Raw genomic sequence first — 27,881 nt, forward strand, 5'->3', positions numbered from 1 at the left:
TGAAAAACACCTGACAGTGACCGGCCCCCCAGCCCCCCTGTTTTACCTACCCGAGTCCTGAAACTTGACCTGGCGGAGATGCGCTCTCTGCCTGGGGTTCTCGGCTCTTGATTGGATAGATTAATAGCAGTGCAGCCATTGGCTTCCGCTGCTGTCAATCAATATCAAATGACGTGGGTGACAGGGGGCGGTGCCAATTCAAATTGCAACAGCACTGAAAGCTGAAAATTGGCTTGGGCAGGAAGGTGTATAAGTACCTGATATTGAAGTGGTAAAAAAAAAAAAAAAAAAAAAAAAAAAAAAAGGGACCCTTACAATCACTTTAAAGAACAACTGCAGTCTCCTCACATAATTTGTAATAAAAAAAATAAATCTTTGCCATTCTGAAGCTTCCCTCCAACCACTTTGCATATTATTTTATATATACTGTGATTCTGTACTTGCCAAATATGCTGCAGAAATCTCCCTCCACTGAGTCTGGCTGCAACCATTTTAACTGGGCAGCTTAAGCTGCTGCCTGTTCACTTCGTAGATTTGCACAGATATACCAAGGCACACCTCCAGCTCTGGAGCCTTCATTGGCCCTCTTATGACTCACCCCCACCTCTTCCTGGCAAACGCCCACGAGAGGGAGAGCTGTGCATGATGTCATAAGCCTAGGCTAATGACCAGACAAGAAACAGGAAGTGTGCTGTATAAGGTATTTACTAGCAGAAAAAAAATGTTTTACTATCCAAAGTTAAAACAACAAGGACAAAGGATTAAATAGTTGAAAAATTGACTGAAGTTCCGCTTTAAAGTAGAATTCTAGGGAAAACCTTTTTTTTTTTTCTCACATTTTGGAGTCAGAATTTCTTTTGCAATCTGTATCCCATTGATCCCAGGGATTTCCTTTCACTTCCTGTCCAACAGCTAAACAGGAAGTGAGTAGAAATCCTTGCAAAATAGGGGAGATCCTTGGGGACCCCCAGGCCACCAGAACTAGTGTCCTGATTGGAAGATTTCCCCACTATTACTTTTCTGAGGACAACCCAAAATTTGGGACCTCTTTACTTTCCCTTTCAATGATGATGGTAAACAGGACAAACAGAGAGGGTAGATCTCTTTGACGGAGGAACAGATAGCAAGAAAAACTGACAGGGACCCTAATCCCTTTCAACGCTATCCAAAGCTAGAAAAAAAGTTTTGCCTTTAGTTATACTTTAAGTATTCAGACTGAAGTAATAATCTTCTATATGGTGCACATTTAGGAGATCTTTACAGTACCTATACAGTTGTGCTGATAAGTTTACATACCCTGGCAGAATTTATGATTTCTTGGCCATTTTTTCAGAGAATATGAATGATAACACAAAAACTTTTCTTTCACTCATGGTTAGTGTTTGGCTGAAGCCATTTAATATCAATCAACTGTGTTTACTCTTTTTAAATCATAATGACAACAGAAACTACCCAAATGACCCTGATCAAAAATTTACATACCCCAGTTCTTAATACCGTGTATTGCCCCCTTTAACATCAATGACAGCTTGAAGTCTTTTGCGGTATTTGTGGATGAGGCTCATTATCTTCAGATGGTAAACTGCCCATTCCTCTTGGCAAAAAGCCTCCAGATCCTGTAAACTCTCGGGCTGTCTTGCATGAACTGCACGCTTGAGATCTCCCCAGAGTGGCTCAATGATATTTAGGTCAGAAGACTGAGAACCTTCACTTTATTCTGCTGTAGCCAATGACAGGTCGACTTGGCTTTATGTTTTGGATCATTGTCATGTTGAATGCAAAATATTAGCAATCCACCTCCTTACCTTTCATCATAGGCCTTGTTGACTCCTCTTCAAATGTAGCATTTATGGTTGTGGGCAAAAAGCTAAATTTTAGTCTCATCACTTCAAATGACTTTGTACCAGAAGGTTTGAGGTTTGTCTCTGTGATGTTTGGCGTATTATAAGTGGGATACTTTGTGACATTTGCATAGTAAGGGCTTTCTTCTGGCGACTTGACCATGCAGCCCATCTTTCTTCAAGTGCCTCCTTATTGTGCATCTTGAAACAGCCACACCACATGTTTTCAGAGAGTCCTGTATTTCACCTAATGTTATTTGTGGGTTTTTCTTTGCATCCCGAACAATTTTCCTGGCAGTTGTGGCTGAAATTTTAGTTGGTCTACCTGACCATGGTTTGGTTTCAACAGAACCCCTAATTTTCCACTTCTTGATTAACATTTGAACACTGCTGATTGGCATTTTCAATTCCTTGGATATCTTTTTAAATCCCTTTCCTGCTTTATACAGTCCAATTACCTTTTCCCTCACAGCCTTTAACCATTCTTTTGCTTTACTCCATGACTCAGAAACATCAGTGCAACACTGGATGAAAGATGCAAGGGTCTGTCAGGAGTCCAGAAACTCATTGACCTTTTATACACACACACCAATTACAAGAAAACATATCACAGGTGAGGATGGTTACCTTTAATAGCCATTCAAACCCCTTTGTGTCAACTTGTGTGCATGTTATCAGGCCAAAATCACCAGGGTATGTAAACTTTTGATAAGGGTCATTTGGGTAGTTTCTGTTGCCATTTTGATTTAAAAAGAGTAAACACAGTTAATAATAAATGGCTTCAGCCAAACACCAACCATGAGTGAAAGAAAAGTTTTTGTGTTATTCATATTCTCTGAAAAATAGCCAATAAATCATAAATTCTACCAGGGTATGAAAACTTATGAGCACAACTGTAGTTAAGCCTTATTATAGGCTTGCCTATAGGGAAAAATCATACATTGGCGTTTCCTCCTACTTTAATGCTACAAACTGTGGAAACTGGATGGGAAACATCAGGTTATGAAAAACAGGCGCAACAGGGGGAGTGGCATTGATTTACACAGTGTGTCCCACAAAGGCAATGAGTGAGATAGTGTACGGCAGAGAATCGGCCACCGATGCCTAACTGAAACCCACATCAAAAGGTCTATAGGCTGTAGTGCATAAGCCTGTGCCTCCAGGCTGCCTGTAATTTAAGTACCTAAATTTGACTTGGACCCAATACAGCATAGATCAGCCTAGGATAGGGAGGGACAAGACTGGGAGCCAATCAGTTGTGCTGCAATTCTTGTGTGCTAACAGGGATCATGCTGACAGGAGGAGAGAGAAGAAAGATGAGTTCATTAGTCCGCTGCTTCTCCTTCACTTTCCATTCACAGGCTGATGGAGGAAAAAGACCTAGGGATATTACCTAACTGCAGTAGACAAAATCTTAGGACTCTGGAGGAGATTTACTAAAACTGGTGCAGCTGGGCTTAGTGGGAAATCAGCTTCCAGATTTTAGCCCACGTTCACACTTAGGGCGGGTTGGAAATTATGCGAGTTAAGCTGAGCTTGCATGATTTCAAACTGGCATTTCAGTCCGACCTGGGGGGACGATTTGACAGACATCTCTGCGGGTTCATGCACAGATGTCTATTGAAATCGCCCCCAAAGTCACAAAAAGTACTACTTTTGGGAATCGGTGCGACGCTGCAAAGTCAGTGTCACACCGACTGAGACAGTGCCATTGCTGGCATTAGGCTCCGAGTTGTCATGCGGTTTGATATGTCAAATCGGCCCAATGTGAATGTGGGCTGATTGTCAAAGCTTAATTGAACAAGCTGAAGTTAGAAGCTGATTGGTTACTAAGCACAGCTGCACCAGTTGTAATAAATCCACCCCCCCCACCCTGCCGTCTGAGCTTGTTGTGCTGTGTGCTAGGGCTGTGTAAATCATAGAAGTAAACAGACAGAGAACTACAATAAACAACTTCTGTGTGTGTATTTTATCTGTGTATTTACTGTAGTGGTTTGCATGGAGTATAACCAAAAGACAAAATCTATTTTATTTTATTTTCTTTTAGAGGAGAAGGATTAGAATGCTTGTCGGGTTCTTGTTGCTGTATAGGAGATAAACACCTTTCTATTTGTCCTGTTTACCATTATAACTGAAAGTGAAAGAAAACCTCAAATTTTGAATTGTCTCTGGAACAGGAAAACATTGAAATCTTCCAATGGAGTAAGGATTTCCTTACTTTAGACAGATTTCCTCTCACTTCCTGTTTTGGCTATGGAGCAGGGTGTAAAGGGAAATGTCCCCAATGAGGCACAGGTGGCAAAAAACAACAACTCCCTGCCTCTACCTAGAATGAAAAAAGTGTTGCCCTCAATTCTACTTTAACAAAGTTTTAACGAAGTTTTCAACAGATAATGCCCTGTACACACGGTTGGACATTCCGACGACAAAATCCATCTGATTTTTTCAGACGGATTTTGGCCCAAACTTGTCTTGCATTCACACGGTCGCACAAATTTGTCGTAAAATCCGATTGTTTAGAACGAGGTGACGTACAACACGTACGACAGGACTATAAAGGGGCCAGTAGCCAATTGCTTTCGTCTCGTAATTTATTCTGAGTATGTGTGGCACTTTGTCTGTCGGAATTGTCTACACATGATAGGAATTTAAACGATCGGATTTTGTTGTCGGAAAATTTTAGATCCAGCTCTCAAACTTTGTGTGTCAGAAATTCCGACGGAAAAAATCTGATGGAACCCACACACGACCGGATTTTCCGACAACACGTTCCGATCGCACATTTTCCGTCGGAAAGTCCGACCGTGTGTACAGGGCACAAGTGTCTATTAAATCCCAATTGCAGCTGTTTAGGTCCAAAGGAAAGTAAAACCAAATCCATTGATCAACTGTGGACAAATTTTCCCTTATGGGCCTTTTCTACCTACAAATCCAGAACAAATTCAAAATAAATCCCCAAATTTTGAAAACTTTAGTCATGCATTTTAGTAGGCTAGTATGTAAAAGAAAAAAAAAAATATGTGATGACAAAATGTATAAACAATAAGAGTAAATATCTGCATAAAATGACAGAGAATACATTTAATGTAGAGAAACACACCGGGGATTAAATACAGAGAGGGCAAAATACAGGTCAGTGTGTGATTAATTCTTCAGTCAATATGACAAGAAGAAAAGTACTGTTATTTTAATCTATGTCACAATAAAAATTCATTAAGAGAAATAAAAAAATATATAGACAACAATGTAAATAATAGTTATTAATATAGACAAACAAGATACTCACAAAACTGTAAGGGTACTTTCACACTGGGGTGGTGTCGGCATTAGCGGTAAAGCGCCGTTAGATTAAGCGGCGCTTTACCACTGTTATAGCTAGGCTTTTCGCTAGCAGTCAAAGGGGTTAAAAGCACCCGTGCTGCGGCGCTGCCGAAACGCTGTAAAAGGCGCTTCAGCAGCGCTGTCCATTTATTTCAATGGGCAGGGCACTTTGAGAGCAGTGTATACACCACTCCTGCACGGCCCCAAAGATGCTGCTTGCAGGACTTTTTTTTTCCCGTCCTGCAAGCGCACCGCTCCAGTGTAAAAGCCCTCAAGCTTTCACACTGGGGAGGCATGAGAGACACTTTACAGGCGCTATTTTTAGTGCTAAAACGCCTGAAAACTGCCCCAGTGTGAAAGAGATCTAACATATACAAAAGTGCTCTGTAACCTAACCTGTCATTGCATATACAACAGTCATTGTTTTTGAATGCGTCTCTAGAGATTTTTTTTTTCTTACAACAGGAATCTGCAATGCCCTGCAATTTTTCCATTGCTGTGCAGACAGTGCTATTCATATCAATTGGGATGCTGCAGCTGCTCCAAATCTGACATCCGTGCGGGTCCCCGAATGCAGACAGAGTGCACACCTGCAAACTCCCACACAGCTTTATTCTACTATATTTAAAACTGTATGTATAGCAAAAACTTTTTTTGGATATAGTAGGGAATTAGAGCTGCACAATTAATCGTTAAAAATTGCAATCTAGATTCAAACCCCCTCACGATCTTAATACGGCATTTTCTCGATTCAGTGCAGTTCTCTGCTCACAGCTGATAGCTGTAAAAAAAATAAACAAAAAAAAAACAAAAACAGCCTGCCAAGTTTATCACAGCATTATCAGCGCTGGGAGATAACTATAAACAAAGTATCTTTTAGATCAAAGGAATGAACTTCGGTCTGTAAATGAGGTCAGTTTAACCACTTAAAGAGGAACTTCAGTCTGCTCACATAATTTGTAATTAAAAACAAATTTACCTGCCAAATATTCTGCAGAAATCTCCCTCCACTAAGTCTGGCTGCATCCATTTTAACTGTGGGCAGCTGAAGCTTCTGCCTCTTCACTTCCTGGATCAACACAGACACACACAGGCACCCCTCTAGCTCTGCAGCTCTCATTGGCCCTCTTAGAACTCATCCTCTCTCCCTTCCTGGCAAACCTTAACTACAGCGAGAGATGGAGAGAGAGCTGTGCATGATGTCATAAGCCTAGGCTTTTTTCCAAGAAACAGGAAGTGGGTTGTATAAGGTATTTACTGGCAGAATTTTTTTTCCCTAGACCCTAGAGAATAAAATGGTGGTTGTTGCAATATTTTATGTCACACTGTATTTGCGCAATGGTCTTTCAAACGTAATTTTGTAGAAAAAAAAATACACTTTGATGAAGTAAAAAAACAAAAAAAAAAACAAAAACAGTAAAGTTAACCCAATTTTTTTGTATAATGTGAAAGATGATGTTACGCCACGAGAATCATGATCTTTATTCTAAGCAAAAAAATCGTGATTCTCATTTTAGCCAGAATTGTGCAGCTCTATAGGGAATGGTTAAAACCTCTGACAGTTTATTTTTTGCTGTCCATGTATTACTGGGGAAATTCCCCTTCATTACTTGTCCCAAAGATGTAATGAACTAAGGCATGATTTACACCTATGCATTTTTAGTGCTTTTTGCATTTTGCAGATTTGCACTACAGCCCATTCAACATGTTTTCCTTTGGAACACGTTCTGTAGTGCAAATCTGCAAAATGAAAAACAGCACTATAAATGCATAGGTGTGAATCAGGGTTTAAGCCTCGTACACACGATCGGATTTTTGTTAGAGAATTGTGTGATGACACACTGTTTGCCTAAAATCTGACCGTTAGTACGCTCCTTCAGACAATTGTTGTCCAACTTTCTGCCAACAAATATTGGATGGCAGGCTAGTAAATTTTTAGCGGACAATGGTCTGTTGTCAGATTTTCCGATCGTGTGTACACAAGTCCATCACACAAAAGTCCAAAGTGCAAACATGCATGCTCGGAATCAATGTTCACCAAACATGACACTAGCAGAAAGTGCCCAAAGGGTGGCGTTCAAGAGCTGAAATTCCATGTAGTACATTCCTACGTTTGTACGTTCGTGTTTGTTGGCCGACAATTGTGTGCCGTTAGTATGCAAGACAAGTTCCTGGCAGGCGCTCTTCGGACAAAAGTCTGACGCTCTGTTGGCCAACAATCCGATCGTGTGTACGAGGCTTTAGAGGACATTTCCCAAAGTGAGGGAAAATCCCCTCTTAAACGGTTGCCCCTGGAACTGGAACAGGTGTAACTATTTACTTTTAATTCTTTATTTATAAGTTTACGCCAGGATTCATCATAATGATATCTAGTTGCATGTACGAATCTAATGACCACCAATTATCATTAAACTGGCCATATATAATAGGATTTTATTTAGGATTTACCTTCAACTATGCAGTGAAAAAGCCAGCCCGACTGCATACAAATTGAAAGTAGTAAATCTCCCTAACGGGGCACAGACAGAAATAAAACTTGACAGAGTCTAAAATTCCCTACTCAATCCAAAATGTAAAAAAATATATAATATAATAAATTATATATATATATATATATATATATATATATATATATATATATATATATTATATAAATAATTAAAAATTGTGCTACAGTAATTGATCACCTATTTTTTTAATTTATTTTTAATAATCAGAATACCCTTCCGCACTATGGTACTATAGTCTCAAATGACTAGATAAAGGAGTTGATTTACTGAAACTGAAGAGTGCAAAATCTGGTGCAGCTGTGCGTGGTAGCCAATCAGCTTCTAACTTTAGCTTCTTCAATGAAGTTTTTACAAAAAAACTTGGAAGCTGATTGGTTTCTATGCAGATCTGTGTCAGATTTTTCACTCTTCAGTTATAATAAATCAACCCCAAAGTTACCCTAAGCCCTGGTTCACACTAGTGCGGCTTTGAAGTCGCACCATTTCAAAGCCAACCATCAGTGAGATTTCATGTGCTTCAAGGTGCCCTGACTTGATTTGAATGGTTCCATTGCCGCAAATGGGGTGCAAATGGTAATGCGACTTTGAACTGTCCAGTCGCATGTCAAGTCACATTGATGTGAACCAGGGCTTAGTGTTGTATTGCAACTGCAGCTGTATATATTAGGAGTGCACTGAATGGGTTTTTTGGTGCCGAAACCGATACCGAAAATGAAAAATACACTAGGCCGAAAACCGAAACCGATACCGAAACATATTTAAAAAAAAAATTTTTTATACAGGAGATGGTCAGAGACTGGGGACGTGGTACAGGAGGTGGTCAGAGACTGGGGACATGGTACAGGAGGTGGTCAGAGACTGGGGACATGGTAAAGGAGGTGGTCAGAGACTGGGGACATGGTACAGGAGGTGGTCAGAGACTGGAGACATGGTACAGGAGGTGGTCAGAGACTGGGGACATGGTACAGGAGATGATCAGAGATTGGGGACATGGTACAGGAGGTGGTCAGAGACTGGGGACATGGTACAGGAGGTGGTCAGAGACTGGGGACATGGTACAGGAGGTGGTCAGAGACTGGGGACATGGTACAGGAGGTGGTCAGAGACTGGCGACATGGTACAGGAGGTGGTCAGAGACTGGCGACATGGTACAGGAGGTGGTCAGAGACTGGCGACATGGTACAGGAGATGGTCAGAGACTGGGGACATGGTACAGGAGATGGTCAGAGACTGGGGACATGGTACAGGAGGTGGTCAGAGACTGGGGACATGGTACAGGAGGTGGTCAGAGACTGGCGACATGGTACAGGAGGTGGTCAGAGACTGGCGACATGGTACAGGAGGTGGTCAGAGACTGGCGACATGGTACAGGAGGTGGTCAGAGACTGGCGACATGGTACAGGAGGTGGTCAGAGACTGGGGACATGGTACAGGAGGTGGTCAGAGACTGGGGACATGGTACAGGAGGTGGTCAGAGACTGGGGACATGGTACAGGAGGTGGTCAGAGACTGGGGACATGGTACAGGAGGTGGTCAGAGACTGGGGACATGGTACAGGAGGTGGTCAGAGACTGGGGACATGGTACAGGAGGTGGTCAGAGACTGGGGACATGGTACAGGAGGTGGTCAGAGACTGGGGACATGGTACAGGAGGTGGTCAGAGACTGGGGACATGGTACAGGAGGTGGTCAGAGACTGGGGACATGGTACAGGAGGTGGTCAGAGACTGGGGACATGGTACAGGAGGTGGTCAGAGACTGGGGACATGGTACAGGAGGTGGTCAGAGACTGGGGACATGGTACAGGAGGTGGTCAGAGACTGGGGACATGGTACAGGAGGTGGTCAGAGACTGGGGACATGGTACAGGAGGTGGTCAGAGACTGGCGACATGGTACAGGAGATGATCAGAGACTGGGGACATGGTACAGGAGATGATCAGAGACTGGGGACATGGTACAGGAGGTGGTCAGAGACTGGAGACATGGTACAGGAGGTGGTCAGAGACTGGGGACATGGTACAGGAGGTGGTCAGAGACTGGGGACATGGTACAGGAGATGATCAGAGATTGGGGACATGGTACAGGAGGTGGTCAGAGACTGGGGACATGGTACAGGAGGTGGTCAGAGACTGGGGACATGGTACAGGAGGTGGTCAGAGACTGGGGACATGGTACAGGAGGTGGTCAGAGACTGGGGACATGGTACAGGAGGTGGTCAGAGACTGGCGACATGGTACAGGAGATGGTCAGAGACTGGGGACATGGTACAGGAGATGGTCAGAGACTGGCGACATGGTACAGGAGGTGGTCAGAGACTGGCGACATGGTACAGGAGGTGGTCAGAGACTGGCGACATGGTACAGGAGGTGGTCAGAGACTGGGGACATGGTACAGGAGGTGGTCAGAGACTGGCGACATGGTACAGGAGATGGTCAGAGACTGGGGACATGGTACAGGAGATGGTCAGAGACTGGCGACATGGTACAGGAGGTGGTCAGAGACTGGCGACATGGTACAGGAGGTGGTCAGAGACTGGCGACATGGTACAGGAGGTGGTCAGAGACTGGCGACATGGTACAGGAGATGGTCAGAGACTGGGGACATGGTACAGGAGATGGTCAGAGACTGGGGACATGGTACAGGAGATGGTCAGAGACTGGGGACATGGTACAGGAGATGGTCAGACTGGGGACATGGTACAGAAGATGGTCAGACTGGGGACATGGTACAGAAGATGGTCAGACTGGGGACATGGTACAGGAGATGGTCAGAGACTGGGGACATGGTACAGGAGATGGTCAGAGACTGGGGACATGGTACAGAAGATGGTCAGACTGGGGACATGGTACAGGAGATGGTCAGACTGGGGACATGGTACAGGAGATGGTCAGAGACAGAGGACGTGGTACAGGAGGCATCCCCCATAGCAGCCAGTGTCCTCCATTGCAGCCAGTGTGTCCCATTGCAGCCAGTGTGTCCCATTGCAGCCAGTGTGCCCCATTGCAGCCAGTGTGCCCCATTGCAGCCAGTGTGCCCCATTGCAGCCAGTGTGCCCCATTGCAGCCAGTGTGCCATTTTGCAGCCAGCCTGTGCAGGGAAGAGAGCCGCCTCTGCCGCCTGTTTCATCACAGCGCCGGGAACATCACAGCTTTCATTTCAATAGCTGTGTGTTCCCGGCCGCACGCGGTCACACACAGCCCCTTCCCCTTGTCCGGGCACTTTGATAGACAGATCATCCGTCCAATCCTGTGGGTAAACTGTCTATCAAAGTGCCCGGACAAGGGGGAGGGGCTGTGTGTGACCGCACGTGGCCGGAAACACACAGCTATTGAAATGAAAGCTGTGATGTTCCCGGCGCTGTGATCAAACTGGCGGCGGAGGCGGCTCTCCTGCGCTATACACCCCCCATGATGGGCAGCACCAGGGGCGGAGCCACGCCCCATTTTCGGCTCCATTATCAGCCGTTTTTCTCTTTCGGCAGATTACTGAAAAGGGCATTTTCGGCCGATATATGTTTCGGCGGCCGAAATTTCGGTGGATCCCTAATAAATTATTATATATATATATAACAAAAAAAAAAAAAAAAAAAAAACACACACATGCCCTGAAATGAACATATAATTGAATTGAAGGTCAGCACATGCAAATGTCAAACCCTACATTTACCACAAATATATATATAAGTAAATCAAAAACTGGTGGAGGGAATTTTTAGACCATTCACAATTGGCATTTTGTCCTTATATTATTGTATATTACACTGTGGAGTGTTATTTGCGATAAATGTATTTTTATTTTTATTTTTTGCAGGAAAATAAAAATATTCATGTGTATGTACCCCTTAATACATTAAAAAAAGCATAATAAAGCATAGTAAAAGCCAGTGTAAGCAAAGTAATCCAATAAAGTCTAAGTGACTTACCAAATAAATGCTAAACTATTTAAAACCTACTGTAAAGTTAAAAAAAGTAATCTAACACCTAAACTAGGAGAACATTCATGAGAATGTTGATTTCATCGCTTCTGACACTTTTGTGTCAATTGCAGCAAATCTGGAGGGTACAGCATATTTTATCCAGAGCGCTGAAACACATTAACAGGCATCAGAAATCAGATTTATAAAAAATTAACTGCTATATGTTACAGCATAGTTTACAATGCTTTTTACTTTGTCAGATAAAGGAAATTTGTAGTCTGTATGCAGGCCTGTAATGAATTATGTAGGATGCCATTGCTGATTTTCCCTTCTGAGCATACTAGTTTTTTAATGGTCACGCAAAGGCTTCTTTCACACGGGGCCATCTAGTAGCAGTGGAGGTTATTTACTAAAGGCAAATCCACTTTGCACTACAAGCAAAGTGCACTTGAAATTGCACTGAAAGTGCTCTTGCAAGTGCAGTCGCTGTAGATCCGAGGGGGACATGCAAGGAAAATAAAAAACAGCACTTTAGCTTGCACATGATTGGATAATAAAATCAGCAGAGCTTCCCCTTATTTCAGATCGTTGCTGCGGGGGCTTCGTTTAAGGTAAGTATTTCATAATGAGCTAGTATGCGATGCATACTAGCTCATTATGCCTTTTGTCTTAGTTTTGTTTTTTTAAGAGTTTACAACCTCTTTAAAAACAGAATACTTACGCTTCTAAAAGCTATACACATAAATGTGAACACCTTACACCCATTACATACGTTTTTTAAGCTAGATATATGGCAGAAATATCCATCATAAATATGAGTATTGTCAATACACCCGAGTGTCTGAGTCCTGTTAGCACAAACATGGGAAACGTGTGCGACTCTTACCATTGTGCAATTCAACTAACATGCTGGGAGGGGTCTGTGCTGCACCATTCAACTTCCGAAGAATTTCAACAGTGACCTAGTCTCAGTACTTCTCTTCCTCTCTCTGCAAAGTCACAATGTGTAGAGGAAGCAGAAAGCACCGCACAGAGCAGACAATCAAGTGAGTAAAACCAACAATGTATAACTCTGCATACTGAAAATACAGTATCTGTAGGTTCAATATGCTAAAAATGTGTGTGTTAACCACTTCAATACCAGGAACTTTTGCTCCTTCCTGCCCAGGACAATTTTCAGCGCTGACGCACTTTGAATGACAATTGCGCGGTCATACAACACTGTACCCAAACTAAATTTTTATAATTTTCTTCCCACAAATAGAGATTTCTTTTGGTGGTATTTGATCACCTCTACGGATTACATTTTTTGCTAAAACTAAAAAAGACCGACATTTTTGGAAAACATTTTTTTCTTTGTTTCTGTTATAAAATTTTGTTTTCTCCTTCACTGATGGGCACTGATGAGGTGGCACTTATATGTAGAATTGATGGGCACTGATGGGTACTGTCATGCGGCATTGATGGGCACTGACAGAGGCTTCTTATCATGATCAGAGATGCGGCGTGTCCTGCTGGACGTCATATGACGCCCAGTCAGGATAACAGAACCACTTCCCGGCCATCAATCTGTTATAGGCCGGACGGGAAGTGATTAAAGAGATTGTAAACCTCCCTTTAAGGCCCGTACACATGGTCACAAAATCCGAAGATAAATTTTGTCCGATGAACGAGGTGCCGATTTTCTGATCGTTAGTACGCTGCTTTTGACAGCCGATTACAAATTTTCAGCAGACACAAACTGAATGTGCAGGCTTGAAAAATTTTGTCTGATATGACCACAACGTCCAATTTTTTTTTTCATTAGTACGGTTTTCTGACAAAAAAAAAATCTGAAGAGCAAGACTAGGCTTGCTCAGAAATGAAAGAAGACATACAAAACAATTCAACACATTTGGGGTTATATACTAAAGGCAAATCCACTTTGTACTACACTTGGAAGTGCAGTCGCTGTAGACCTGAGTGGGAAATGAAAGGAAAATAAAAAAAAATGCTATTTTGCTTGCACATGATTGGATGATAAAATCAACAGAGCTTCCCCTCATTTCAGATCTACCCCTCAGATTTAAAGCGGATGCACTTCCAAGAGCACTAGTAGTGCAAAGTGGATTGGCCTTTCATAAATAACCCCCCATTATGTCACTTCTGAATTTAATTCTGTCGTCAGAAAATTTTCTAAAGGTAAGTACCCTAGTCACTTTCGATATGAGACTAGCATAAAAAAAAAACTGACGAAAATTTGTCCAATGATCTGACTGTGTGTACAAGGCTTTACACTTTGTACCTATAGGTAAGCTTTATTATAGGCTTACCTATAGGTACTGTATATATCTCCTAAACATGCACATGGAGATACTTAACAGTATACTGTGCCAATGATGTCATTGGCGCATGTGCTCTGATGAAACAGGCACCCGTGCCATTTCTTCAGTAGCGAGTGCTGTGACAGGCGGCTCCCATGCGCGAGAGTGACGTCACATGGCTCCGGCCAGTCAATGAGCCGAAGTCCACAGCCCCAGAAGGAAGAGAGGCAAAGATGGATGTGACCTGCAGAGGGGACAGTGTGGGCTTTGTTTGCAAGTGTCACATAATGTGCTAATATTCGATGCATACTAGCACATTATGGGGGTTATTTACGAAAGGCAAATCCACTTTGCACTGAAAGTGCACTTGGAAATGCAGTCGCTCTAAATCTAAGGGGTAGATCTGAAATGAGGGGAAGCTCTGCTGATTTTATCATCACATCATGTGCAAGCTAAAATGCTGTTTTTTATTTTACTTGCATGTCCCCCTCGGATCTACAGCGACTGCACTTCCAAGTGCACTTTCAGTGCAAAGTGGATTTTCCTTTTGTAAATAACTCCTATGTCTTTACTTTGCAGGGGAGGGAGAAGAAACTATTTTTGTCAAGGGTTTACTTCCTCTTTAAGTCAAACTTTAGTTAAAGACAACATACTTAGTACAGACGGTCCCCGGGTTACAAACAAGACAGGGACTGTAGATTTGTTAAGTTGAATCTGTTTGTAGCAGGTACATTTTTTGAGTGTAACTCCAGCTAAAAAATCTATTTTTAAGCTTTTTGGATAACATAGGGAAGGGTTATCGCCCCTGTAACATTTGTTTTGCGGTCTGTGCCCCTGTTCAGATTTCACCTAATTTTCTGCCCCCAATGACAATTGGATTTTTAAAATTTTGGGTTGTTAGGGAAACAAGGATTGGTGATAAAGCATCAGTGGAGACACCTTTTTCCCCATAATAACTCAGGAGTGAATTTTCCTTCCTAGGGGAAGATTTCCTCTCACTTCCTGTTGTCTCCCACCGTTTGTAAGTCCAGATGTTTGTAACTAGGGGACTGCCTGTAGATGGAGGAGATGCCGCACCTCCTCTACTACACACACTGCTCTAGATGGGCACACTGATATGCCCGCACCCCGTCATTCCTCTGGATCATGGAAACAGAATCCCCGGCTTTGAGCAGCGTTCCAAGCTTAGACTGAGGTCTCAATTCTCTGATCATACACAAAATAGCTAGTTTAGTATAGCATACAATGATTAACAACAATTTGCAAAGTATAGTTACCATCCACTACCAATGAGATTTCAAGTTATTAAAGGGACCGGTGTATTCTGAACGGGGTCTGTGGGTTGCTGCCTTAAAACAGATCAAATCCCAAAAACAAAAGTTTAACATATTGCAGCTTACCAATCTTTAGATCAGGGAAGCCCAACCAGTGGCCCGGGGGCCACATGTGGCCTGCGACCTCCTGCTCTGGGATGGCGGGTTGGCAACCCCAGATTGCAGGTTGCCTACCTGCCATGCCAGAGCATCAGTGTTGTGAATGAAGCCAGCAGTAGAGAAAGTAGCTGCGGAACAAAGCTGCATATGCCCATGCTTCCTGTATAGCACCGGCTCCTGTCATAGGTGGAGTGATACTAAATGCACTCTGCCTGAGACAGCAAGTTTATTACTAAAAATCACAGTGTATATAGGGACATATCTGTTCTGCAGTTGGACTGCTTTCAAACTGATCTGCAGGTGTAGCGCAGAGCACCTGTGGCTTACCTCATACATTTAGAAAGTGCAGGATACCTGCAGAATAGAATAGAATTCTATGGCAAAGTACAGCTAACCCACAGGAAAGCCACAGGTGCACTGCGCTGCACCCACAGTGTGGGTAGACCGCAGACCATCAGCGTAAAAGCAGCCTTAGGGCCCTTTAACATGATCAGTCTGACCCAATCGCACCCTCCATTCACCTCTCTAGAGCGGCAGATGTAAACAGACTTGTGTCAGTTTATACCTGCTTACCTCCAATCGGATCTGCTAAAAAAAAACAAAAGGGTATCCAGTCCCTTCCATTTGTTCAGATCAGAGGGTCCATAGAGAAGAGCGGGCTGTGTCTGTGTCCCCTTTGCATAGGCAGAGTCGACGCGGAGCTGTCATCTGCCCACTCTGCTCATTGTGGCCCGCAACTGGTTAAGTGACCCTCACTCTTCAAAAAGTTGTGCACCCCTGCCTTAGCTGATGCCGCTGCATTCGTTTTCTGTTCTTATTTTTTTGCTATTTACTGTATTATCACCTGGTGATCTGGCCAGTAACAGACTTCTTGTCTTAAGCTAGCCATACGCTGGTCGAAATTCAGCTGATCCAGCAGGGACTGGCCACATTTCGATCAGTCTGTGAGTTCCCTCAACAGAAATCAATTGTTTAATTGATCTATGTTGAAGGGACATTTTGGAAAATTTTCCATTCAGCTGCAGCCACTATCAGAATGCAATGCTGCCCAAAAGTAATTAAAGAGTTGCTGAACGTGTGATGTAGCAGTGAGCCAGTGTGCTAGCACCATTTTTATTAGGGGAGCCCCAAAAATGCCTACTTTGGCCAACAACCTCAGGTTGCCAAGGAGTATCCCAATACAAAGAAGAAATTCTAGCCAGACTCAGGGTGGCCATAGTCATCTGAGTGCAGCAAGTGGTTACATGGGAATATGGCTCTTGCAAACCCGCAAGGTTCCAAATGTATGATGTGTTCCACCTGACAAAGATGTGGTTGCAAACAGAGGTACTCAGACCTAATCAAATTATGGTGTGAGTTGTCTGTAACTGTTGCATCAAATCTATGCCGGTTAAGATACAGAAGCACATTAGGCATCCAGATATCAAGAGTGTGGATGAGCTAGTGTCTCTTGTTGAGTGAGAAATTACCGTACTACTGATGACTATCTCTAGGATCTGCCCTCGGAAACAGTTACTCCAAAAAATAGGAACACACAACCATGGGTAGATCTGTTTCCTTTCATCAAAGAGATAAACAGGTTCTTAAAGAGTGCAGCGAGATACCCATGGGTGCCAGATCTGAACCGCCTCCTAGCGCAAAAGAAGTATTTTCCTTGAAAGAGACATGGCATATTAGGAGTTTGCAGTGCCAATGACTGGGACATGTAGTTGCCAATTGCCCCGTAGTTGCCTTTGAACTGTATTCTAGGGAGGCACTTGTTACTTGTTACTTGCCAAGTCTATTTTTGCAGAACACCCAGGAACTGAGACTGGAAGGCAGATATGTCCTATTACAAAAGAAGGACATAAAGCGTTTGAAACTCTGGAAACCTTGCCATATTAGTACATGCCAGTCTAGTGGACTCTGCCAAGCTTGGCTCAGACTGAATGGGTGTACTTTGTATGCATGACGATGCCAAAGACTACTGCTGTGCTCTTAGTGGAAACATCTAGTGAAAATGTAAAGCACATCATGGGTGTGGGTATTAACTTGCTACACAGTGTAACATATGACCACAATTTTCCCCAGAGGTCAGAGTCAGAGGAAACTGCTCCAGTCCCAGAGATAACAGATATACAGGTGGTCTGGGAAGATTTGGAACCACAAAGTTGTGGAATTCCGATTAAACCAATGGATAAAATAAATTAAAATGTAACCACTTTAATACTATACACTTTCACCTCCTTCAAGTCCAGACCAAGTTTCAGATTTTAGCGCTGTCACACTTTGAATGACAATTACTCAGTCATACAACACTGTACCAAAATTCTATTTTTATAATTTTTTGAAACAGAGCCTTATTTTGGTGGTATTTAATCACTACTGTTTTTTTTTTTTATTTTTTTTTTTATAAATACGAAAAAGACTGAAGGCTTTGGGGGGGGGGGGGGAAACACATTACAAATGCCCTACAAATTACCAATTTTTGGAAAGTAGACAGTCTGAGGTATTTTGTAAAAGGAATGGTGAATTTTTTGAAGTTGTAAGTTTTTGTCGCAATATTTTAGAAAATGAAGAAAATAAAATCAAAAAAATTTTTTCGCAAATTTTATAACCTGTCACCCAAGCAGTACAGTGTCCCCATATGACTGGTATGGCAGAGATCAGGGATGCTAACTCATTTTATTTTATTTTTTTTATGATTTTCTTTTTTTGTTTACAATTTTTTTTTTCTAAGCTTATTCCATACTGTGACTAGAGCAGCGTCGTGTTACCGTAGTGCCACTGTACTACTCTGGAAAGGTGATCAGGATTTTTTTTTTTTATGATAATTAGTTATAAGCATTCCCTTTTATGAATGGCATCCATTCATAGCCATTATGTACTACTGAGACAGCCGTTATTGGCCACAGCTATCACATGGTACAGTGTGCTGTGTTTGGCTTTGTCTGTACCATGTGATCACTGTGAACAATCACAGAGATCAACACAAAAGTACACAATGAATGGCTATGAATGAAAGCCATTCATTGTGTACAACTGTTATGTGATTTGGTCAAAGTGATTATATCATACTGGGGCCAGCCCGGTACACCGATCTATCATCTGTTGTGTCCGGTGGACACAGCAGGTGACAGATCATGCTGCAGCATGGCTGCTAGCACGCACAGGAGGCGCACGACTAGGAGGACGTCATATGACATCCTACTGGAATCTAGGAGCTCCCGTCACCCATATTGTAATGACAGATGGGTGGGAGCTCCCTGAAGCGGTTAATCAACAGGGTACCTCAAGAACCAGAGGCTAGCCTGGTATAGTCCCATTTTGTAGAATACCTTGACTTTCTGTTGTGTGTAAAGTAGGAACGGGAGCAAGATGTGGAGCGTATAGGAATGGGAACCTTGGCTTGTGGGCTCCTTGAGGGTAGGGACTGATGTGAGTGTGCAATGTACAGGGATAGGGACAATTGTAGACACTCAACTCAGGTTGAACTGGATGGACTGGTGTCTTTATTCAACCTTACTAACTATGTAACTATGATTTAGCTTCTAGGAGCAGAAAAAAATGCTAATAACAGCTGCTAGCAGCTTAAAAAAAGTGTACATGGAGCCTAAAAGTTTTTTAGAAGCATATTACAAGCGTATTACAGGCATTTTTGCTTAGCCCAAAAAAATCACTAGGGGGAGAAAAGGGGGAGGAACTTAGGTGTGGAGAGCGGCTGTTTGAGAATAAAACGAGCGACAAAACGCTCATAAAACGCTCAAGTCAGGCATTTCTATTGAAGTCTATGGGGCCAAAAATGGCTTGTAATCTGCCAAAAAGATGCTTGTGTACTTTTTTGAGCGACGGGTGTTTTGCTTCAGGCAACAGAACACTCAAAAGTGAACAGGGGGCCATTGAAATGAATGGGATTTGGCTTGTTGAGCTTTTTACAGCTACAAGCTTCAAGCAGAAAATCGCTCTGGTGTGAACGGGGCCTAAGGCTCCATTCACACTAGCATGACTCCAAAGTCACACAATTTTCAGTGCGACTTTGATGAGACTTTTGGTGCGACTTTGATCCGACTTTGCACTCAGTGTACCTAAGTCCCATAAAGCCCCACCAAAGTAGTGCAGGCACCTTTTCAAAATCGCTGCGACTTTAAGTTGCACCAATCTGAACGGGTGCCATTGAAAAGAATGGCTGTGATTTCGCAAAGTCGCATGACAAGTCGTACAAGTGTGAATAGAGCCTTAGAGTAAATTTTCCCTTCTTATGCACATTTGCAGTACAAAATGGGACTGCAAAATATTGGAATATTAATCATATATTCTATACATATATACATAGTTTTTGGCAATGAATTGGAAAAAAACTCTTTCAGTGAGATCTTTGAAAACCCAATAATAATTAATACAAATTGGGAATCTACACAGGATTGCATAAATATAGCTATCTACACAGGATTGCATAAATATAGCTAATCTATACATGCTGCAGTGGGTAGAAGATTGTTCCCCTTTTCTTAGGCTGTTAGGCTATACAAAGAGCAATGATAATGTTGAAAAGTGCACTACAGTATACAATATCAACCATGGCATCATAAAAGTGTAATATACAGCACTGTATTATTTGATTTATTGAATAAGTCTGAATAGTTGCATTTAAAATGGTGATCTTTAGTTGGGTGGAGATATTTTTCAAGCATTCATTTTTTGCAAATCTTTAGGATTATTTATTAAGAAAAAGATCAAAGTAGAGGGTGTAACATACTCCCTACAGGAAATGACACACACACGCACGCACGCACGCACGCACGCACGCACGCACGCACGCACACACGCACACGTTGAGCACCAGAAAGATAGGAGTGTTTGGCTCCTGTGCCCCCCCACTCCCCCACTCCCCCAGTATATACCTCTACATTCTTTGAACTGTGAAGTATAAATTCAAATAAAGGTGTCACATTATAGAAGTATCTGGAATGCATCATGTATCAATATGACAGTGCTGTCTTTAAAGAAGTATTAAAGCAATATGCGTGATTTTTAATATATTGTACAATAAGGTTTTGATTTGTTCTTAAAAAAAAAAAGGAAGTGACTTTGTCTCATGTGGGTGGCAGTAAAGTCCAAACAAAAGCGGGTATAATTCCTGCAAAATATTTTGCATTGGGATGTCATCATGGGGGTAACTGCAGGACACTGAATCTGGGGGTTCGTTGAGGTGGTATGGAGCCCAGAGACGCATATATGCTTGATTAATTGAGGGGAGAGTGGGGGCGTGGCCGAGCAGCCACAGTCTGCGTGGGAACAGACACACAGAGAACGGCTCGGAGGCAAGCCTGTTCGAGTGCCCCCATAGCAAGCACTCAGTGGGGAAAGGGGGAGGGGGGAGAAGCCAGCACCACCAGTGGGGGACCCAAAAATAGGAGGATGGGGCTGCTTTGTAAAAACCGTTGCACAGAGCAAGTCAGTATGACATGTTTGTTAATTTCTTTTTTTTTTTTTATCTTTCCTTTAGGGGTAAGCAACCTTAAAGAGGTGGAGATCTACCTGAACATGGCAGAAGTCAAAGATCACCGGACACAGCGTCGCCTCCTCACACCTGTTTCAAAACTTTAATTGCTGTACTACTGTATCGCAATCACATACATTGCATGGCAATCATGGGCTTAAATCTGTATATATGTATATATCTCGCCTCCTCACTACCTGTCAAACACACTCAGATCACTTTTCAGAGGAGCAGCAGTGCCTCCTGCACTTGCGAATGAGCCCTTAGTTGCATTAGACAGCGGCATCCTTGGGGCTTGTTTAATTTGGGGGGGCCTTGTTCACTTGAATAGGTCATGCTTGACAGGCGCTACACCCACTAACCATGACAGGGTGTATAACTCCTGCTGCAGCATGTGTACAACCTTGGCCACTGCAGCTAGGGGGGTGCAGTTGGGGCAGGGGTGATAAAAATACGTCTTAATTATGGTGTTTTACCATCTCCCAAAAACTGAAAATGTAAATTAATTCTTACTGTTCTGAGCCCCCTATATCTATCTATATATCACACGAAAGGAGACATCTTGTTGATCATCAGCTGATGAGCTGGTGGTTGATGCATGTATGACTCCAATCCAGCATATGTCCATGTAAATGGATGGAAATTTCTGGATGATAATTATATGAGTAATACCAGACATGCCTTGTAATTAAACAGATATGACGGTGTCATTAGTTTGTGTGCATACTTACTGGCTACAGTATTAAACCAGAAACAAAAAATGTAACATATTGCAGCTTACCAATCATTAGATAAGGTAGGTGTGTAAGTTTTCATTTTCTAGGCTTTTCTCCCTCTGTTTGCACCAAGAGATCTGGCCAGTAACACACATGCGACTGGGTCACACCTCCTGTATTATGGTGACTAGGTCCGACGGTATCAGTCCAGACAATCCGATCGTGTGTGGCCTAGTCCGATCATTTTTCGGAAAAAAAAATCTGACGGACCTAGAAATAGAACATGTTTCAAATCTATCCGACAGACTCAATTCCGACGGACTAAAATTGGGAAAACCGCTCATCTGTATGCTGGTCCGACTATGAAATATGAAGCAAGGGCAGCTATTGGCTACTGGCTATTGAACTTCCTTGTTTAGTCCCGTTTACGTCATCATGTTCAAAACGAACAGACTTTCGAACTGACTTAGTCCGTTCGTGTGGGGCCAAGTCCATTCGTTCAGAAAGTATGTCAGAACTCCACGGAAAGTCCGGTCGTGTGTACATGGCATTAGAGTGCCCTACACTGAACGAGCACAGGAGCCACCTTTGGACAGCAGCATTGTAAGGTTGGGTGGAGGAGAATGTTAGATGTACTAGCAGATTCAAATACACTAACTTATTAAAGCCAAACTCCAACTAACACTTTATAAGTAGTCACAGTAAGGCTACTTTCACACTGAGGCATTGGGGGCGCTGCCGGTAAAGCGGCGCTATATTTAGTTTTAGTGGCGCTATTTGGCCACTAGTGGGGTAGTTTTAAACCCCGAAAAAGGGTTAAAATCGACTGCAAAGCGCTGCTACAGCGGCGCTTTGCAGGTGGGTTTGCAGCGCTGCCCCATTGTTTTCAATGGGAAGGGGTGCTATAGGAGCGGTAAATACACCGCTACTACAGCGCTCCAAACATGCGGCTTGCAGGACTTTTTTGACCGCCCTGCAAGCCCACCGCTCCAATGTGAAAGTCCTCGGGGCTTTCACACTGGAGACACAACAGCAGCTGTTTCAGAGCGCTTTGCAGGTGCTATTTTTAGCACTTTAGCGCCTGCAAAGCGCCTCAGTGTGAAAGCAGCCTAAGCCCTTGTACACACGGTCGGAGAATCCGTCGGAATGTGTCCTATCGGACTGTTTTGTCGGATAATCCGACTGTGTGTGGTATGCATCGGACTGTTTCCGTCGGAATATCCGTCGGACCAAATTTTCCAACTTGCTGGAAATATTTTCTGACAAACTGGTCCGATCGGACATACTCTGATCATGTGTAGAGAATTCCGATCGGACAAAGTGCCACGCATGCTCAGATCAAATTCCTAGACCAAAGCTATTGGCTACTAGCCTGAACGTAGTCCCGTCATAACGAAATAACGTCATCACGTTCTGAACGATTGGATTTTCCGACAACTTCGTCCGACTGTGTGTATGCAACACTTTCGGACAAGATCCGTCGGACAGAATCCGTCGGATTTGGTTGTCAGAATCTCCGACCGTGTGTACAAGGGCTAACAGTTTTCGTTCCTTTTAGGATAAAAGTCTTACATAAATAAATAAAAGCTGATCAATTTAAGCACTCCTGTCAGTGATAAATGGCTTGTCTCAACCTTCTATCTGCTACAAAAGCCTAAAAAATAAAACGAATGCAGCCATCACATCTAGCAATTGGTAAGCTGCAATATAATAAATGTTTGCTTTTGGATTTTAAAGTGTTTCTAAAGGCTGGAGGTTTTTTTTACCTTCATGTGTTCTACAGTATGTCAATCACAGCCAGTGCGGTGGGAGCGGGGGGGCGTTGGGTGTATGTCACTGAGGTGCCTATGAGGGCACTCAGCTTGGGGGAGGGGCCCAGAGCGACGGCCCCAGAGAAGAGGAGAATTGGGCTGCTCTGTGCAAAACTATTGCACCAAGCAGGTAAGTATACAATGTTTGGTATTTTGAAAAAAAAATCCCTTTAAAAATCCTTTAATGCTGCTTTCTGCAAAAGGATGGCTTGGCTTTGCCCACCGGTGAACTGGTACCTGGACTAGAAGAGATTCATCTGTCATCCTGGTGTCAGTGCACTGCTGGTGAATGAATGAAGTCATGCTGTACATAGACAAGACATACTCACTTGCTGTAATAAACTTGTGGTTTGACAGTGATGAATGGTCTCAGCAATGTCTGGGTTCTGCCCTCCCAGCACCACGGCGTAGGGTAGTATGTTTCCGTCACAGCTGGGCAGTATTGCTTTAGGAATCTACACAATGCTTCTCCACCTGTCACCAGCTGAGGTTTCTGTAAAGAGAGTAAGAGGCAAAGAATTACTTAGAATTACATAACCCCAATCATCAAGGTGATCACATTTCATTCATTACAAGACCCCCTGCCATCTGCTATAGACAGTAATCATGTGTGGGGCTTACCTTGGCAGTGACACCAAGGTAGTTGCTATAGGCAATGGTTATGTATCACGCAGTGACAGACACTAAGGTGGTAGCTATAGATAATAGTGATGCATGGGGCTTACCATGGCAATGACACTAAGGTGGTCACTATACACAATAGTGATGTATGGGGCTTCCCTTGGTAATGCCATTAAGGGAGTGACTATAGACAATAGTGATGTATGGGGCTTACCTTGGCAATGCCACTAAGAGGGTGACTATAGGCAATAGAGATGTATGGGGCTTACCTTGGCAATGCCATAAGGGGGTGACTATAGACAATAGTGATGTATGGGGCTTACCTTTGCAACGCCACTAAGGGGGTGACTATAGGCAATAGTGATGTATGGGGCTTACCTTGACAATGTCACCAAGGGGTGACTACAGACAATAGTGATGTATGGGGCTTCCCTTGGCAATGCCATTAAGGGGGTGACTATAGGCAATAGTGATAGATGGGGCTTACCTTGGCAATGCCACTAAGGGGGTGACTATAGACAATAGTGATATATGGGGCTTATGGGGCTTACCTTGGCAATGTCACTAAGGGGGTGACTATAGACAATAGTGATGTATGGGGCTTACCTTGGCAATGCCACTAAGGGGGTGACTATAGACAATAGTGATGTATGGGGCTTCCCACGGCAATGCAACTAAGGGGGTGAATATAGGCAATAGTGATGTATGGGGCTTACCTTGTCAATGCCACTAAGGGGGTTACTATAGGCAATAGTGATGTATGGGGCTTACCTTGGCAATGCCACTAAGGGGGTGACTATAGACAATAGTGATGTATGGGGCTTCCCTTGGCAATGCCACTAAGGGGGGTGACAATAGTGATGCATGGGGATTCCCTTGGCAATGCCACTAAGGGGATGACTATAGACAATAGTAATGTATGGGGCTTACCTTGGCAATGCCACCAATGTGGTAGCAATAGACAACAGTGATATATGGGGCTCACCTTGGCAATGCCACCAATGTGGTTGCAATAAACAACAGTGATGTATGTGGCTTCCCTTGGCAATGCCACCAATGTGGTAGCAATAGACAACAGTGATGTATGGGGCTTCCCTTGGCAATGCCACCAATGTGGTAGCAATAGACAACAGTGATGTATGGGGCTTACCTTCGCAATGCCACTAAGGGGGTGACTATAGACAATTGTGGTGTATGGGGCTTCCCTTGGCAATGCCACTAAGGGGTTGACTATAGACAATAGACACTTACCTTGGCAATGCCACCAATGTGGTAGCAATAGACAACAGTAATGTATGGGGCTTCCCTTGACAATTCCACTAAGGGGGTAATTATAGACAATAGATATGTATAGGACTTACCTTGACAATGCCACTAAGGGGGTAATTATAGACAATAGACATGTATAGGACTTACCTTGACAATGCCACTAAGGGGGTAATTATAGACAATAGATATGTATAGGACTTACCTTGGCAATGACACTAAGGTAGTAGCAGGCATAGGCTGCACCAAATCCCAGCACCAAGGACAAGCCCACCCCGGAGCCGAACAGACCCACTCGCACTTGGTTCTCCAGGTAGAGTGACAGCTCCCGGGTCAAGCCCTGTAAACTGATGATCTCCAGCATCGTTCCGCCCGCTGTCACCCGGCCTCGTGCAAAGGACACACACCGGCTCCGGGTAGTGGGCGAGGATCAGCCCAGGAACCGCTCTTATATGAAAGCAGGCATCCTCAGCCTCCCTTCGGACGAGCATTCTGATCCGCGCTTGTCTCTGCCGGCCACTAGGAGGTGCTGCGCCTCTGTCAGCCAGGGGCTGAGTTCCATTGACACTAGTAGAGCTGTCATTGCTGGGGGCCTCCTGAAGGCGATCTCACTGATAGCTCTGTGCTGACCACAGCTGGGAGTAGACCTTGGGGGGGCCCTGGGCTGTTCATAACATGGGGGCCCTGTGTCATATGTACAAATCAAAATACCTTTTTTGCATATCATTGCAACTGACAAGTTCTATGTACATAGAAGGGTAAAGACATTTTAAAGCAAGAAAAAAGTACGGTACTATATTACAGTTTACCAATCCTTAGATTTGGTGGCTGCATGCATTTCATTTTAAAGGTAACTTTAAGTCTCCCCTTCTTTTGAAGCCTGATCTGCGTTCGAATCGCACTCCAGAAGCTACTGACAAGACATGGAATGCCTCCCCGCTGACTGTTTTAACCAGTAGCCCCCCCCCCCCCCCCCATTGAGGAACCCACACCATGATCACCAACCCAATCCCCCCCCCCCCAGGTCCGGTCAGTTTGATCCGGAACACTTACCCCATCTATGGCGGGTAACGCTTCACCCGAGTAACAGGCAGCAAACATTACGGGCGACTTTCCCTTCCCCTGCTCTCCTCTGCGGGCATCACAGTGGCTTCCGTCTCCTCCTTCCTCCACCCTCCTCGGCGGATCAGAACACTTCTTTCAGCGAATCATGAAAAGCGTCTCAGACTCGCTTCCTGATTGGCCGGGAGGAGAATCAGTGTGAAAATAGCAAATATGCATTCATTATTATCAAACAACTAGGTGGGCTCGGTTCGCAGTGCTTTGTGTTCCGACACATCAAAACAAACCAAATAAAGCGCTGTCCCCAATATTTCTGATCCAACAGTAAGCAGTCTAAATGTATAAACTCCGCTCTAGGGGTTGCAGCTCTCCAATAAGTCCACTGGGTGGCAGACACAGATCTGTGGACATAGAGCAAAAGAGAGTGCATGCTAGCCCTAGTGTAATTCCGTTTAATAGTAAAATTCATTAAAAAATTAAAAGGTTTCACTCACAAACATCCAGTATATAGTGGCATATCCATATAAACCTCCTCTCTTGGTCTGCAGCAATCGGTTGGCTCACAACAGCTGGCGGTGTACACCAAAGGAACTATCAACAAAGCCCGCCTACTTCCTGGTATTAGCCACCGCTCGCCACACTTGCTCGGCTCAGTGTGATCAGAGCAGAGATCAGTGACGTGTCATACACAACCACGCCCCCCCCCCCCCACCACAGTTAGAAACACACCCCAGGACACACTTATCCCCTACACTGCCACCTAGTGGTTAACCCCTTCACTGCCAGTGTCATTTACACAGGAATCAGTGCATCTGTATAGCTAGGGTTGCCACCTTTTCTTTAAGTCAAACCCGAACACTTTAGAGCCACGCAGCAATTTTTTTTAATAGTATAAGCTATACATATATTTTGCTATTAAATAACATTTCTAATCATATGAAGTTAATCACAAGAGTTCCCCTTTACATCAGAGTCCGCAGAGTTCCTCTTTTACATCTGAACTCACAGAGTTCCCTTTCACTGTAAGGGGGGGACTCTGCAGACTCTGATGTAAGGGAGAACTCTGGGGACTCTGTCATAAGGGATGCTCTGGGAACCCTGATTTAAGGGGGAACATTGAGAACTCTGATGTATGGAGAAGATTCTGATGTAAGGGGGAACACTGTGGCTTCTGGTGTAAAGGGGAACTCTGGTGTAAAGGGTGCTCTGAGAACCCTGACTTGCCTTAGTGTATTCACTCACTCACTCCTTGGCAGTCAGCCCCAACTTTCCATTTCTGAGGCACAGCGCCAGGGATTGGAGTGTGGGCAGACACAGAGGGGTAGGAGTGTTTGGGGGGTGGGGGTGGAAGCTGCAGGGAAGCCATAGTCAATCTAAATAATGTGTCCGGGTTTCAGGCAGTCTGAAACCCGGACGCATGATTCCAAACCCGAACTGTCCGGGTGAATCCTGGACAGGTGGCAACCCTATGTATAGCACTGATTGCTTTATAAATGACAATGGTCCCAAAAATGTGTCAAAAATGTCCGATGTGTCTGCCATAATGTCGCAGTCACAATAAAAATCGCTGATCGCTGCCATTTAAAAAAAATAAATAATTAT

General features: G+C 43.7%; 1 protein-coding gene and 1 long non-coding RNA gene across 3 annotated transcripts in view; one reads left to right on the forward strand and one right to left on the reverse strand.

Moving 5' to 3' along the window:
* Positions 1-25,676, reverse strand: part of ABHD3 (abhydrolase domain containing 3, phospholipase) — a 120,681-nt gene extending 95,005 nt beyond the window's left edge. Inside the window, exons 1-2 of one of the 2 annotated variants that reach the window (XM_077492555.1) lie at positions 25,423-25,676; positions 23,660-23,823 (exon numbers count right to left, since the gene is read on the reverse strand). In XM_077492555.1, coding sequence (XP_077348681.1) covers positions 23,660-23,823; positions 25,423-25,581 — 323 coding nt within the window. In that variant the 5' untranslated portion in view covers positions 25,582-25,676. The remainder of the gene's footprint in view (positions 1-23,659; positions 23,824-25,422) is intronic. The other variant, XM_077492554.1, reaches the window with a different exon arrangement.
* Positions 12,556-21,513, forward strand: LOC143997115 (uncharacterized). Its single transcript, XR_013277645.1, has 2 exons — positions 12,556-12,634; positions 20,810-21,513. It is a non-coding gene; the product is annotated as an uncharacterized LOC143997115 (long non-coding RNA).
* Positions 25,677-27,881: the final 2,205 nt, after the last annotated feature.

Source organism: Lithobates pipiens, unplaced genomic scaffold (assembly GCF_037356315.1).
Source record: "Lithobates pipiens isolate NorthernLeopardFrog02 unplaced genomic scaffold, aLitPip1_a1.2 Scaffold_19, whole genome shotgun sequence".
In the NCBI taxonomy this organism is placed as follows: domain Eukaryota; kingdom Metazoa; phylum Chordata; class Amphibia; order Anura; family Ranidae; genus Lithobates; species Lithobates pipiens.